The 16186-nt window shown below is 47.0% G+C and overlaps 1 protein-coding gene across 1 annotated transcript in view; it reads left to right on the top strand.

Moving 5' to 3' along the window:
• Window positions 1–16186, top strand: part of LOC118097274 (uncharacterized) — a 38405-nt gene that overhangs the window by 12756 nt on the left and 9463 nt on the right. The window contains exons 17-26 of the mRNA XM_060268587.1: window positions 518–644; window positions 2027–2238; window positions 4582–4744; window positions 6230–6309; window positions 9554–9714; window positions 10992–11154; window positions 11483–11652; window positions 11789–11867; window positions 13669–13827; window positions 15027–15356. Of these exons, the coding sequence (XP_060124570.1) occupies window positions 518–644; window positions 2027–2238; window positions 4582–4744; window positions 6230–6309; window positions 9554–9714; window positions 10992–11154; window positions 11483–11652; window positions 11789–11867; window positions 13669–13827; window positions 15027–15356 (1644 nt within the window). The remainder of the gene's footprint in view (window positions 1–517; window positions 645–2026; window positions 2239–4581; window positions 4745–6229; window positions 6310–9553; window positions 9715–10991; window positions 11155–11482; window positions 11653–11788; window positions 11868–13668; window positions 13828–15026; window positions 15357–16186) is intronic.

Below are 16186 nucleotides of genomic sequence, written 5' to 3' on the forward strand. Positions count from 1 at the left end.
TTGCTTCCTGTGATGTAGGGTGAGATCTAACACAGCATAAGTGGGTATCTGCTCACAGAACTAGGCTGCTGCTTCTCTTCACTCCACCTCCTCACCCACAAATCGGTCCCAGATAAGGCTTGAGGGGGGGGAGAGGGGGGCTGGGGCAGGAACAAGGTGCAAGAGCACTCTCCCCTTCTGGGGCTTTCAGCAACTGGTATTCAGAAGCATTGCTGCTCAAACACTGGAGGTAGAAAATAGGCATCCATAGCTGTACCCTCTATGAATTTGTCAGCTGTGGTCTTGGGAAGGAAAAGCAGATTTGGCTTTGCAATTGCTACTCTTCACATTTCGTTTCTGCTAGAAAGAGGGGGTGCTAATTGATCCTGAGCTCAGTTCTCTTAGGAAAGTTGCACATCTGATCACAGAGGGCTTGCCATTCAAGAGATAAGCCTGTTTGTTTATGCACCCTTAGCCTGGCTTTGAATCCACTCGTGAGTGCTTGGATGGTGTTGATTCTGTGCCCATTCCTTACCAGACCGCCTCACTAGTCACTACCCTGTCTATCAGAAGCAGCACCTCTACAACAGCAACCCCCACTGGGATTTTGGTGCATTCAGAAGGCTGGACCACCTCATTCGAGAAACTCATCTCAACATCTCCAGGTATCTTCTGATGCTACCAAAGGAATGCCTTCCCTTCTACGAAGATCCTTGTAGAATTCTCTCCCAAGAGATATCTGACAGGCTAGCCAACTCTTTGATCTTTAAGGGGGGGAGAGAACTCTTTTTTTAAAAAAATGGACAGATATGCATGTGAATATTAGCTGTTATTTCTTACTTTTTGTTATATTAAAAAAAAAAACATTAGTAACCCCAGGTGCCTTGCCATACAATGTTGTGGGTCACACATTCCAAGAATCCAGCAAATCTTCTGCCAGCCCATTGCCAGCTGAGGGGGTTGAATTTGGCAGCAAACAAACTGAAGGAAATGACCCTTCCCCTTCTGTTGATGTGGTTGTCATGTTAACCAATGATGGTGTTGGTTTGGTCGTTTGTGGCCTTCCGTTTTGAGGGGAGTCAGGGAGAGTCATGTGCTGATTAGATTGTTCATTTAATTGGCTGTGTTAATTGCTTTAAATCTATAGACTAAAGAAATATTGTTCATATTCCTTAAGCTCCAGAGTGATTCTCAGTCTGCTTTTCTTTATCTATAGCTGAGAAATTCAGGCATTACACAAGATTATCAGTGAGAAGGCTAGTTTGCGGTTCTTCTCCACTGGTGGGTAGGTAGACAGATGTATGTAAAGGTAAAGGTACAGGTAAAGATAAAGGGACCCCTGACAGTTAAGTCCAGTCGCAGATGACTCTGGGGTTGCGGCGCTCATCTCACTCTATAGGCCTAGGGAGCTGGCGTTTGTCTGCAGACAGCTTCCGGGTCATGTGGCCAGCATGACAAACCCGCTTCTGGTGAACCAGAGCAGCACACGTTTGCTGCTCTGGTTTGTAGAAATTAGGGCTTAATTTTGTTGACATCTCTAATTTACCCATGTAAAATACTGTATGGATGACATATACTTCATGTGTCTTCATCTCTCCAATATGCCTCTCCTCTTTGTAGCTGACTCATGAGTAATCTCTGATTTTACATCTCTCTTGCCTCCATTAACTTTGCAGAATTTTGTCTGATGCACTTGCCAACCCTCAGAGAACCAATAAGAGCTCCACTCAAGGAACTGATAAGAGGCATGAAATGCCTTTTGCAAGGAAGAAAGCTTGAGGAACAGTGTTTTCCATCTTCTTCCTAGGGGAGCTCTATCATTTTGGAGAATAATCCAGCAATAATCAAAGAAATAATTTGCTGCAGTCAGTAGACCAGAATCTCCATGGCCTCAGCGACCTGGAGATCAAGCTGTGAATAACACCGAAATTGCTTGAAGGTGTTTCCTCCACCTTGATACCTTTAGTTTTGTGGTAATATTAAATCTTGATGGAATGTAGTAGAGCAGAAGGGCTTATTTAAGACAGCACACCTCTCCCCTCCTCAGATTCTCCCATGTGTTCCTTGAGCCTGGGACGTACGTCTTCCGGGATAATGCCATTGAAGATTGGATGCTGATCGTGGTGGTGAATGAGGAGACTATGAGTTGCAACCCCCTTGCAGCTCCCTTCCAGCCTTCATCTCCATTCCAGCTTTCTCGGCAGGGGGTCCTGAAGCGCCAGGTGTTGAATGTCGCCCCAGACTGGGCAGCTATTGCAGGTACCATGACAATGACTCTGTAGTTTATAAGTCTTTAAAGGAGGGGGGGAACTATGGTGCCCAGAATTCTTTGGGGAAAGTCATGTGCTTTAAATGTGTGTCAGATGTGCTTTAAGTCTATAGCAGGCACCCCCAAACTTCGGCCCTCCAGATGTTTTGGACTACAATTCCCATCTTCCCCGACCACTGGTCCTGTTAGCTAGGGATCATGGGAGTTGTAGGCCAAAACATCTGGAGGGCCACAGTTTGGGGGTGGCTGGTCTATAGTGTGGATCTTGCAAAGTGCTGTGTATGTGCTCCTTAAACTTTTGTAGACTTTGCCCTTTTCAGTCAAACCAACACAACTAGGCCACAATTAACAAGTTGTTCATCCCATACTGGCATCCCTCTGCTGGCCTCTCTGCTCACCTTTATAATATCAGCTGCTCCTCTGGCATATTTTTTCCAGAGGTAAGGAGAGCTGACTTCTTGCAACATGCATCATGGGAAAGCAGACGCCCTGTGGGAAGGTGACTTGAGGTGACTGAATCATATTAATTATCTGTAGCAGTTAATCTGCTTATATGTCTTATACAAGCAGAGGAACAAGACAGAGTCTCTAGACTTCTGGTCTTCCATCCTCTCCTGCAGCAACTCTCCTCCTACTATGTAAGCAATTCTTTGCTGCATAGCAATAGCAGGTGGAGCTAGCAATGAGAAGCAGCCCAGGTTTGCCACACCTTGCCTTAAGAATGCAATAATAGGTGGCTTTGCTTTCTTCAGTCTTTTTACATAAGAGCAGCAAACGTCATAGTTTCCAGCACGTGCTGGTGTCAAAATAAACACACTGTGAGATATTTGCTTTGGTCTGGATTGCAAAATAGAGCTAGGCATGGTGTGATCTCAGGACGTATTCTCTGTGCAAGAGTTCTAAGGACGACTTGTTTTAGGCATGTTCACCCCAGTGTACAATATAGTGTGCCTTTATGTGCCTGACATATGCCAGACACTTATGCATTGTTTCCAATGCTCTTGCAACTGAACCGCACCCATATTTCTGCATGGAAGGAACGGGCTTAGTTTGTGGGTCACCTTGTTGCAGCAGGCAAAGTGGATTGAAAGACCCAGAGTGGAGAGAGACCGGGTGCCTCTGCAGATGTTACTGGACTTATTATAACTCCCATCTAGCAATAGACCGATCTGTCCCAGCCCATAAGAACTGAAGCCAGAGGCAGTAATTCTTCTGAATACTACTTGCTGGAAACCGCAGGAGGGGAGAGTGCTCTTGTGTTCGGGTCATGCCTCTGCAGGTTTCCCACAAGCACCTGGATTATTTAATTATTTATTAGGTTTATTGCATAACACCCTTCATCATAAGATCTCAGGGCAGCTCACGGAATAAAAGACGGGATGGAAACAAGTAAATAAATGAAACAAAACAGCAAAGCAATGCCATGAATTGCCATTCTGGGAACAAAATGCAGGAGTAGATGACCTAATCTAGCAGGTTCTTCTTATGAGAGGAGAGAACCTTTGTCTCTTCTGCTGTCGCTGGGCTATAATTCCTATACAGTATACATCAAATACAATGCACATTGCAATGCAAATGTCAGAACACGTTAGGTAAAGGTAAAGGGGCCCCTGACCATCAGGTCCAGTCGTGTCCGACTCTGGGGTTGCGGCGCTCATCTCGCTCTATAGGCCGAGGGAGCCGGCGTTTGTCCGCAGACAGCTTCCGGGTCATGTGGCCAGCATGACAAAGCTGCTTCTGGCGAACCAGAGCAGTGCACGGAAACGCCGTTTACCTTCCCGCCGGAGCGGTCCCTATTTATCTACTTGCACTTTGATGTGCTTTCGAACTGCTAGGTGGGCAGGAGCTGGGACCGAGCAATGGGAGCTCACCCCATTGCAGGGATTCGAACTGCCGACCTTCTGATCAGCAAGCCCTAGACTCTGTGGTTTAACCCACAGCAGCGCCACGTTACCCAATGCCGATTAAAACTTAATTCAAATGAATCCACAGAGTCCAAAAGCACCTGGAGGGACATTTCTGCTGCAAACTCTGCCTCTTCAGCCTTAGCCCTGCTGCCTCTGAAAGATGGTCAGTTCAGGCCAAAGAAGCCGCATGCGGACTAGCAAGAGGCGCCTGAACTGTAGAGAAATGCCTGCTGGGAGGTGGAGGGGGGAAGTTAAGCAGGTGGTGGAAGCATGAACTGTGAACCATTAACGGATGCCACCTGGATAAAGTGGAGCAGGGGTGGCAGCTCAAGAACTTGCCTTAGACCACCATCAGGCCTCTGGGAAGAAATCGTGGTGACCTGTTTCCCTTCATTTAATCACCACTGTGTTCTCCTGCCTTTTCAGCTGTGCTCTTCATCCTGGGGTTCCTCACTGTGGTGTTGACAGCCTTAGTTGTTCTCCTGAGGCATCCCAGCTCCGCTCCAAGTCCAATGAAGAGCTGGAAGCCGCGGTGGAGGAGCTTGGGAGAGCCACACATCCCCCCGGAGTATGTGCTCATTAAAGAGAGGTGCGTGACGGAAGCCTAATCTCCAGTGCCAACTTGGGCATCAATTCTAGTGTCTCTCAGTTCCTAATTTTTTTCCATCTTCAGTTCTTCACATTTCCACATCAGTTTGTGATTTTTTCCCCCCCAAATGAAATTCTTCAGCATTTCAGTACTACTTTTTGTACTCTACATATCTTTGTGTGCAAATTCCCCTTATAGAATGCAGGCTTTAAAAACTAATATGTGCAGCTTTATGCATACTTTAACCCAATCCATACCTTTTTGTACACATTGCTTGACTTTAAAAGTGCACTGCGAAATTAGGAAAAGTGCAAATTTCATAGGACGGCTGTATGCATTGCTTCATGCATTGTTCTGAAAAGTGTGAATTAGGTAAGTTCACCTACCAAAGCAAACTGAATTGAATTCCCCCCCCCCCCAAAAAAAAATCCTGACTCAGGGCAACAAACAGAAATTTAGTTCTTAAAACAAACAGGGGCAGCTTGTGTGTTTTTTAAAAATAAAACTAAAAATCATAATCCCGTCTGCAGTTCCTAGAAAGTGTTATTCAGAAGCATTACTGCATGGGAGAAATTGTCTTTGGGGGTTCAATACAGAGGCTCAGACCAGATTCCCAATTAGTCAGACTCTTATATTCAGTCATATATTACAGGACAGAGTCCAAAAGACTCTGTGAGAGCATTCCAGTAGCCCACTCCCTATTTGGGAAATGTAAGGTAAAGGTAAAGGGACCCGTGACCATTAGGTCCAGTCGTTACTGACTCTGGGGTCGCGGCACTCATCTCGTTTACCTTCCCGCCGGAGTGGTACCTATTTATCTACTTGCACTTTGATGTGCTTTCGAACTGCCAGGTTGGCAGGAGCTGGGACCGAGCAATGGGAGCTCACCCCGTCGCAGACATTCGAACAGCTGACCTTCTGGTCGGCAAGCCCTAGGCTCAGTGGTTTAACCCACAGCACCACCCGCGTCCTATTTGGGAAATGTACCGGTACATAATCTTGGCTGTTTATTCAACCACATTTTGCCACCTTCTGCCACCCCAACACTTCACCCAACTATAGTTCTTAAAAACGCTTATTCAACCTATGGTGTTGGTGTTGTTTTTAGTTGTACATGTAGAGCCCTCCTTGCATCTTATCTTGAATTGTTTTCCACTCTAGTGGAAAGCTAGGTTCCTTCAGAATGGATTACTGTCAGTTTTGTGGCCAGGCTGCAAACTTGCATAGCAGCAATGGCCTTGCTGGTCATGGGTTTTGCAGAATTTCTACCTCAACTGCCTCTAACTGTGGAGGCAGAGCATAGACATAATGGCTAGTGGCCAAGGATAGCCTTCTCCTCCTCCAGGAGTGAGGTGGTTAAATAAGAAACCGAGAGTAATCCCAATTAACAGATCTGCCCATCCCTAGTCTCAACACAAGAGACAGCCTTTTTAAAAGAGGCACTTTCTCAAGCTCTTGTGTGCATTTCTCCCCCTGTTCTTGTAGCATCCAGTTCTATGAAGCTCTTGGCTCCCAGGGATCTGGAGAAGAACCTGATGCAGGAGAGGGAACTTTCCCAGGATTAGGTAAGACTTTGTTTTGGAAGATTAGGCTTGGTGCTCTCACAAACGGGCAGGTGAATGTTGCATATTCCCCCCTCCCACACAGACACCCAAATGCTGGCAAGCAATTTTGATCTCCAGTCCTGACATAGGAAATCTCTGAGTTTGCCAAAGCAACCACAAAACGCTGAAGCAAGGCGTGTGCTGTAATCAAAGCTACAATCCAGCATAGGGTGCTTTTGGGACGCCATGTCTTCCAGAGAGGAGAAAATGAATACTGTTCATTTGCACATACAAGGGCCATTTTAAAACTGAACATCAGTAGCTTGATAGCAATGGCACATACACTCTGGTAGCTGGTTTCCTGGACTTTTTCAGAATTTGTGGAGTTCTCTGATGTGGGTACAGATAAGCACTCCCCACTTGGTTCCCTTTAAACCAACCTTCTCCAACCTGGACTCCTCAAGTTGCTTTGTACTACAACACCCATCATCTCCAGAGCAAATTAAACAATTGCTATGCATGATGGGAGCTGTAGTCCAAAACATTTGCAGGGCACAGGTTTGGCAAAGGTATATTGATCACGCTTGTCTGTTCTCCGGATAACTCATCATGGCCCAGTAACTTTTGCTTTTGTCAGATGAGAATGTAAGTCTGTGAGATCTCCAAGGCGGAAGCATTTACTGATGATAGTGCAGGAGGAGCAATGTCCAGCAGATGGCAGTGTTTACACTCTTTGGGGGTGGCTCCTGTACTAAAAAATCACTAGGGGGGGAATCAAGGCAGGGCATTTCAATTGCCATTGTCACCCTGACAATTTTACTAAATTCTCTCAATTAAGTTGTAGACCTAGGACAGGTATCCCCAAACTTAGGCCCTCCAGATGTTTTGGACTACAATTCCCATCATCCCTGACCACTGGTCCTGCTAGCTAGGGATCATGGGAGTTGTAGGCCAAAACATCTGGAGGGCCACAATTTGGGGATGCCTGACCTAGGATGTTTGACGTGTACATGTACACCTGAAAATGAAAAGTGGAGGCAAATTTGTGCTTGTAAATACATGTGCCATGCACATGAACTCATTAGGGACCTAGGATTAGGCTTCCAAACAAGTCTGTTGTATGAAAAGGCCACCGTGGATACCTTGGGAACTTTTGTAATTCACCTAAGAACTACAGATGCCCAAGTGGTGCCCTCTGTGAATTTGCAGATCTCAGCCATTACAGTTTTAGCAAAAAAAAACACCCATTAAAAGTACATGTCAGGGGGTTGTTGCGGCTACTCTCGAGTAAAGATGCTCCAGTCCGCACTGTCTTTAAGGATTTTATTGTGCATACTATTTACAGTGCAGAGATAACAGAAAACATGGCTGCCTAGTCCGATTCAGAACCCGACAATGGCTGCTTCTGGCTTTTCGGCCAGCATAAAAGCCTGGGTACCCCAAAACGCCGTCCCTTTGTCCTACATGTGGGCACACACTTCAATTTGGGTGCCAGAAGGAGAGGTTTCCCCTCTTGCTGGCTGGGGCGGCGCCTGGACTCCAACGTCTCGCTGAGCCCCTCATCCGCTGACCCTCGACCAGAGCGGTGCCAAGGCTCTGACACGTCTCTGAGCCCTTCCTGCACACTCTGTTCTCCATAGCGTTGTCAGGGCTCAGACACCTCACTGAGCCCTCCAACCCTCTCCATTCCTCATTCCCTCCTCCCAACTCACTGCTTGTGCTGTTGCTGGGCTTGTGCTCCTAGTTCACACAATATCACTCACACTGGTAGACTATTCTTATGAGCATTGTGGGTGGCCAAGAGTAACTTGTGAACCTATAAAGAGGATTTAAATGTGCATATATATATATATATTGCACCCTGAAAGGCTTGAATGTCATGCGCACATCATACCAGACTAATAATAGCTGGTAATTAACACTTTGGACACCTCACTAGTAATTAACACTGGTAACACTGGTAATTAACACTAGGGCACCTCACTAGGGACGCTGTGAAAACTGTCAATATTTGTTTCCAACCTTGTGGTTTTCTGGGGACTGATTTCAGGTTTTGACCCACTTAGCCAAAGTTCTGCAGGATCCTTCCCTGTATTCACAGTTCAGGCTGTGAATGCCATTGCTTGTGTAGCTAAAATGACATCACCCAGGCACAAACGGGCAGCATCAAATGTTTAGCAGGGCAAACCTTAAAAGGAGGGGGTAAGCGGAAACCCCAAAACAGCTCTACAGGGGTTGAGCATGCTCAGAGGGCATGGGATGCTCACTGATGAGGGGAGGAGGTGAAAAACTGGGGGAGGGGGCAAGAGAAATATAATGCAATAGTTTGAATTCTGAGCAGGGAGCACTTCATACTGCCACATTTTGTTGTAGTTCCCGCTTCTATTCGTTCTCATTCAATGATGTGTCACACTCTCTCTTTCTCACATAGCCTTCCCCAACTTGGTGCCTTTCAGATGGTTTTGTGCATGCAAAACCATATAGGCCAAATGCTTGCTCAGACTGATGGGAGTTGTAGTCAAGCAACATCTGGAGGACACCAGTTTGGGAAAGGATGTCGGACCATATTTGTGTGCAGCCCCCAACTTCTAGGGTAGATCTTCAAGGGATTCGAAAAGGTCTTCACCTGGGGCTGGAATGGTACAAGGTTCAGTATCAGGTGAGCCAGGCTGGCGAGATCATTTCCCAAGGTCAAGATAAGGTGATCAATGGCTGCTCTGCTTCCACTGCCAGAGGCAGGAGGCCTCTAAATACCACTGGTTGGGAACCACAAGTGGGAAGGTGGTGGTTGAACCCAGGTCCTACTTCTGGTCTTCCCATAGGCATCTGGGACCTGGGTTAGGGCTGTAAGAACAGGAAGCTGGATTCTCTGGGCCTTTGTCCAGCTCCAACTGAGTTTTCCCTATGTTCTCATCGGGATGGTTTTTCATGGAGTCTATCCAGTTGATGTTTCATCACAGAAATCCTATGCAGTAGTATAGACTGAGAGAGAAGGGGAGAGAGAGAGAGATTGTTCCAGTATATCCAGCAAGCTATGTGTCTGGACATGGATTTGAACCCGGGTCCTTCTGTTCCAACCATTCATCTCATGCCATTTTTGAAGACAAGATAAGAAGGGAGAGTTACTGGAAGAGCGTCTCCATTTCTGAGCTTCTTTCTCCTCCCTTCCCACCACAAAGAAATCAATTAAAATAAGGGTCGCAAAGCTTCTTCCTTTATACCTAAGGTCATTGACAATTAAACGGATAAGCTGCCTTTGTTTCAGGCGACCAGTTTGCAACAAAAGACCTGGAAGATTTCAGCGTCCGCACTTTGTATGACAAGCTGGAGGACCAGAACCTTCACCTGGCTTCGCAGCTAGCAAAACACCGGGCAGATGTCCTAGCTTTCTACCGAGGCATCAGCCAGAAGATCCAGAGTCTTTTGGTCAGTGCTGTGAAGAGGGAAGGTTATGTGTGGAAATATATTTGCTTATTTGCTTTTGACCCCACTTTATTTCCAACGAAATGGAGCACTGCACTCACCTGAATGGACCAGATTAGCTAGATCAGGCATCCCCAAACTGCGGCCCTCCAGATGTTTTGGCCTACAACTCCCATGATCCCTAGCTAAGAGGACCAGTGGTCAGGGATGATGGGAATTGTAGTCCAAAACATCTGGAGGGCCGAAGTTTGGGGATGCTTGAGCTAGATCATGACTCTTGACCAATCACATGGTGGTGGCTGTTCTAGACGTAGGTACCAAAAACTCCACTAGGGGGCAGAATATAGCAATGAATTTCACTCTTCTGGGCAACCTAGAAGTGTTGCCCCTGAGTCTGTCTGCTCAGGCAGGGTTCTTCAACATTGGCAGGTTTTAGATCTCTGGCCCTCATTAAATGTTTCTGCACTAGGGTACATTAATGCACACCTATGGGAGCCATTGATGTGGCTAAATTACAATAAGCTTGAAACTGAAAGAAGGAGGCGCCCCCTGATGGCTGCATGGGGAATTAGGGGACTGTCAGGCCTGGGGTCTGGCTTGAAACAGGCCACTGTGAAGTCTGGGCCCTGGAATGTGGCAATGGGCTTGTGGGCCAGAAACAGGCGGCATAGTCGTGAATGGGCTGGCAGGGTAAAGCAGCAGACTGGATAACTGAGGTGAGGCAGGGCAGGCTTGGTGAGACATACCAAGGGAAAGTCTTGGTTAAGGAGATGAGTGATTCAGATTTCCAGAGAAGCTCACAAGGAAATGTTTGTAGCAGGGCTGGCAAACCTTTTTCAATCCAAAGGCAGCTGTCTCCTCTAGGCCACATTCCAGGGCCACATGCAGTGGCAGGCAGAGCCAGAGATAAAGTGGGTGGAGCAACAAATGAAGCAGGGGTGTGGCCTATGGAGAGAGGGTGTGGCTGGCTGGGAAGGGTGGTGGTGTGGGGAGAGTCCCGAGGGCCAGATAGAGAGGAGTGGAGGGTCACATTTGCCACACACCCCTGGCAAAAAGAAAAAGACTGAAGTTCCTTATCCCTGGTTTACAGGGCCCAGTGCCATTCTCTCTGCCTCAGACCCTGGAAAGCCTCTGCCACCCAAAAGTTTGATGGGCAATAGTCTGACCTTTCCATAAGGCAGCTTCCTATTTTCCTAAGCAATGTAATGTTCCCCAGTGAAGGCAAAAGCAATTTGACGAGACAGCAGTAAAGCATTAAGGCTGTTGATCTCCGTTTGTAGGATCTGGTACAGACACTGGACATGGATGCATTGAAGCGCATGGAAAGGTCCCCAGTCCCCAGGGATAGAGCCCAGGTCACCTTCAGCTCAGCCAAGGAGACCCAAGAAAGTGAGAGCTCCTCCATCAAGCTTTCTGGAGTCTTGCAAGCGATGGGCTACTCAGGTGAGAGAGCTGGGAAAACAGAACACTTCCCTGCCATTTTTTAAAAAGGGAATATTCTACAAGTGCCAGGCACCCATTAGAATTGACCAAAATGTGAAAGCAAATAACAGTGTGCTTTTCATTTTTAAAATTCTCCTCCGCACCTTTTAATGGTCTCTTTTCTTATGGATATTTCACTGTGACACTTGTGGTAACCCATGGAGCTTGCTTCATTCCTCCATGAGCAAATGTCCAAGATGCATGAAAACAGCTGCTTATAGGCTGTTAAGGAAGCCGTATTATTAACTAATTAGTGCTGGTGTTAAATGCCTTGCTGAATTCTTTTAAGGTTCTGAGTGGCAGGAGGCAACAGAGTTAATGAAAGTCCTGGGTATTTTGCTGCGAAAAGTCCATTTTGGGAAGGTGACAGCGAAGCCAGAAGGGACACAAGGGGACAATGGGGCTGATGGATCTGGCCTGGCTATCCAAGAGCAAGCTGGAACTCAGCAAAGATGCCCGGTAAGAATGAAGGTCTCCCTTTGGCGCTCTCTCTCTCTCTCTCTCTCTCTCTCTCTCTCTCTCTCTCTCTCTCTCTCTCTCTCTCTCTCTCTCTCTCTCTCTCTCCTGTGATATTTGAAAATTATTTCCTGTGTAGGGTACTAGCTCCCTGACACAGCGTGTGCTCTCCAGTGGGAAACGGGCCTCCCTTAGCTCTCGTGGCTGTGAAGACCAAGGTAAGGATGTGTGCAGCGTTTTTACCTGGTTATAGAACAGGGAAGGAGAACCTCCCACTTCCCTCGAGGGCTGCATTCCCTTTGGTGTAATGTGTTTGCAGCCTGAAACAAAAGTTGATAAAGCCAGTCCACATCCTTTCTCTAATCCACATACCCGATCCACTGACATACCCATCCATTCACAGGTACACATGATGACCCCAGTGTGCACACATGCAATCTGCGTGGCTGGGTGGGGCTCTCATTTGCTCCCCTGAAAGGTGATTCCCCCCCTCCCAGTGCAGATTACAGACACAAAGGACTCTTGTAAACATCTGCACTGAAGCTGGTGTCCTAAACATCCATACCCTTTCCCTGGCGAAGCTCCTCCGAAGCAGCTGTTGGCTTCAGAAAACAAAACAAGTGCATGTGTTAACCATAGCTGTCAAGTTCTCACCTTTTTAAGGGAAATTCCCTTATGCTGAATAGGCTTCTGTGACGGATTGGCCTGGTGGGCAAAAGAACTCCAGGGTGCAGAGAGTTAAACCCCAACCTCCTGGATAAATGACGCATTCCATTCCTGAGGGGCGGGACTGCCAGGAGTTTAAAAGGAATGGGAGGCAGTTAATTCGGGGGAGAGGATTGTTGGAGCGAGGGAGAGTGTGGGTAGGCGTAGGAGATCTTAAAGTGTTCTGAGGAGTTTAATTGAATTATATTATCTATCCATTGTTAATTGAAACTAAGAATATGATCTAAGAGCCTGTACACATGAAACCATTACGCGTTTAAAAGACCTCTAGTAATAAAGCTTTCTTAAATGTTTTATTAAAAGTGGATGTGCTTAGTTATTCCAGCTGGGTATCTAAAGTCACAGAAGTGGTGGCTCAATAGAGGACCTTACCTCGGGAATAGAGGCAACGGTTTGTGTCTTAGAGTTACACGGAGGAGGCTTAGGAGGATAACCTGGGGTGCTACAAAGTTGCCAGAGTGGAAAGGGCAAACTTTTGCAGTGGGGAATCAATCTGACTGAGACCCTTTTCTGTAGGCAAGAGGTTAGTCCGTCAAACAGCCTAGAGTTTATCAAGATACCAGGCCACGTAAGCTGGAAGACTCTCTTTACTAAGGAACCCAAGTAACAGGGGTTTATTTTAAGGCGGCAGGAGAAGTGAGGGGTGGTGGTTTCACCCCTGGATTCCTGTGGCACATTTTTAGTAATAGAGAGGGTGGACAATTCGTCACATAATTGGTGGCAGCGGATCCCCGAAAGTTTAGTGACAATGCCGGGACTGGGTTTGTCGCATATTAATTGGTGGCAAAGTCCTAGGGTACGTCGCAGCTTCCTCGCGAGAAAAGGGAAAACTTGACAGCTATGGTGTTAACAGCAGCCGGAAGGGGCAATTTAGATCAGGCTAAGGGAGGAAACGGTTAACGAAACAGCGCTTTTCAAAGCGTTCAGAATCTTGAGAGCAGCTGCTTAGTTTAAAATAATACACACAAAACCACAGGAAATCCTAATTGCCCGCCGCGCTGCCACTTCTAGTTTCTCCCTGTCTGCGGTTGTTGGGAGGTGCAGTTCTCCCGAGCTGCCACTAGATGGAAACATAAGCCGCATGCGGTCTGCAAGCGTCAGAGCATCAGTTATGTACGTATAGGTCATTTTTTCAGGCCATGCAAGTGACCCTTGTGACAGTATGTTACATAACAGCCCCTCCCCGCTGCATGAATTTAGTAATCTGCATGAAGTCATCATCCTCATCCTCATCTCTCTGAGCCTACAAGCAGCACCTTCAGCTGATATATATGCCTTGTCTGTATTTGTCAGGGTTGGACCTGCAGCCTTGCAAGAGCAGCATGCTTGCTTGCGTAAGCGAGCTGGAAGTAGAGGCCCTGATGGCGACGTCCCCCCTTGCCAAGACCCTGGGCGAGATCAAGCAGTTTTTGGAGGCGTCCCAGCAGCCCCCGCACTCGCCTCCTTCTCCAGGTGATAGAGCTGATTGCTGCATCTTCTGATACCCATCATCCCTGCGTTTCTTGGGATTGGCTCAGAGAGGAAGTGGGAATGATGCATAGAAACACATGCAAATCAGCGAAGTGGTTTGGTGATTCCTCCCCTTGGCTTCGTTCCATCTTAGAATGCCCAGGTTGCTTTTTAAATCTCCAGGGTTTAAAAAGCCACTATGGGGGCTTAAGCAGGAAACATGAGCAAACTTTTTCAGCAGGGGGCCGGTCCAGTGTCCCTCAGACCTTGTGGGGGGCCGGACTATATTTTTTGGGGGGGAAATATGAACGAATTCCTATGCCCCACAAATAACCCAGAGATGCATTTTAAATGAAAGGAAACATTCTACTCATCTAAAAACATGCTGATTCCAAGACCATCCGCGGGCCGGATTTAGAAGGCGATTGGGCCGCATCCGGCCCTCGGGCCTTAGTTTGGAAACCCTGTGCTAGAGCTTGTGGACATCCAGTGAAGCTGAACCTTGGAAGCTCCCAGGACAGATAAATGAATATGGCACTCTCTCCCATAGGAAGCAGTGATGGCCAGCAACTTTGAATGGCTTTAAAAGAAGATTGCACATATTCATGGAGGATAAGGCTGTAAGTGGCTGCTAGCCATGATGGCAATGCTCTGCCTTCACTGTCAGAGGCAAAGTCATCTTATACACCGGAATATACATATGTTTCTGAATATACCAATTAAGAAAAGCCTAACTCCCTATTCATTTTACAAGCAATCTCACAAACACAGGGAAGAGGGGGCTATGTATCCATTGATAAGGCTATTTTAGGGACTGAGGCAACTCAGGAATCTTAAAGAGCAATTTCATGCTTTCAGAATAATGAAAGCCTTTGGCTCTCCAGATGTTGCTGAACTATAACTCCCATCATCACTAACCATTGGCCTTTCTTGCCAGGGCTAATGGGAGCTGTGGTTCAGCAACATCAGGAAGGCCAAAGGTCTAGATCCATGATCCTAGACCCATGTTTCACAAACTTAGGTGTCCAGCTGCTTTTGGACTACAGTTCCCATCATCCCTGACCACCGATAGCTTGATAGCTAGGGGCGATGGGAGTTGTGGTCCAAAAAACAGCTGGAGAGCCAAGTTTGGGGAACACTGTACCTTGACTATAGAATGACTTTCAGTGCCAACTTTCCATTGTTCTGTGGCCTTTTTCCAGGAGAAAACATAGATCATGGTCGCCTTTCTTCAGGACCTTGTGTCGATGCTGTGGTCCCCACTGACCTCACCAGCCTCTCCCCTCGCCATTTTGTGGTTTACCGCTTTGGCTGCACTGTCACACGCCTTCTGGGAAGGGCCTTCTCCTTGCCAGCGCTGGTTCTCCTCTTGGCTCAAGCAGTCCCCAAGCAAGGCCCTACGGAGGTTCAGTTCGCCAGAGATTCCTACTATGATGCCACCAACAGGTTCCTGTATATACTTTCATCACACCTGGAGAGCGCTGGGGGCTTTGTGACGGTGCTGCTGAATGCCATGGCACACATCAAAGCAGGTATAGTTAGGTGGAAAGAAGCTGTCAAACCATTCAACCCAGCACTCTCAACTCTGACTTACAGAGGCATTCAAAAGTGCCAGACAGGTTCATGTGTTGTGTGTGTGTGTGTGTGTGTTTGCCACCTGGTGGCAGAAATGAGCATTGCAATGAAAATGACAGCCCCGTGCCAACATTCACACTCTGAAACATCTAGTTCAATTTACTGCCTCTCCTAATGTCATTCTGATGTGGATTTCTCTGCCCCCTCTACCCAATGATAAAAAAATAGGAGTGAGAGAAATGAATGATTTCCCTTGGGAGGTGTTGGACTCTCTTTCCTTGGAGGTTTTTAAACAGAGGTTGGATGGCCATCTGTCATGGATGCTTTAGCTGAGATTCCTGCATTGCAGGGGGTTGGACTAGATGACCCTCTGGGTCCTTTCCGACTCTATGATTCTATGTATTGCCAAGATGTTCGGACATTATTCAAGGGGAGGTGGAACTTGACATGGGGCTGCCATTTTTTTCCAACAATCCCCAGTGTTTGTTTCTTTTCACATGGTACCTTGTTCCCTCCGTGATATCTACAGCTAAAGGATTCCTTCAGTAGCACCTTAAAGACCAACTAAGTTTTTATTTTGGTATGAGCTTTCGTGTGCATGCACACTTCTTCAGATGCACACTTCTTCCTGTGCATGCACACGAAATCTCATACCAAAATAAAAACTTAGTTGGTCTTTAAGGTGCTACTGAAGGAATTTTTTTTTATTTTGCTTCGACTCAGACCAACATGGCTACCTACCTGTAACTACAGCTAAAGGATACCTGATTTCCTTCAACTGTAGATA

Source organism: Zootoca vivipara, chromosome 15 (assembly GCF_963506605.1).
Source record: "Zootoca vivipara chromosome 15, rZooViv1.1, whole genome shotgun sequence".
Classification (NCBI taxonomy): domain Eukaryota; kingdom Metazoa; phylum Chordata; class Lepidosauria; order Squamata; family Lacertidae; genus Zootoca; species Zootoca vivipara.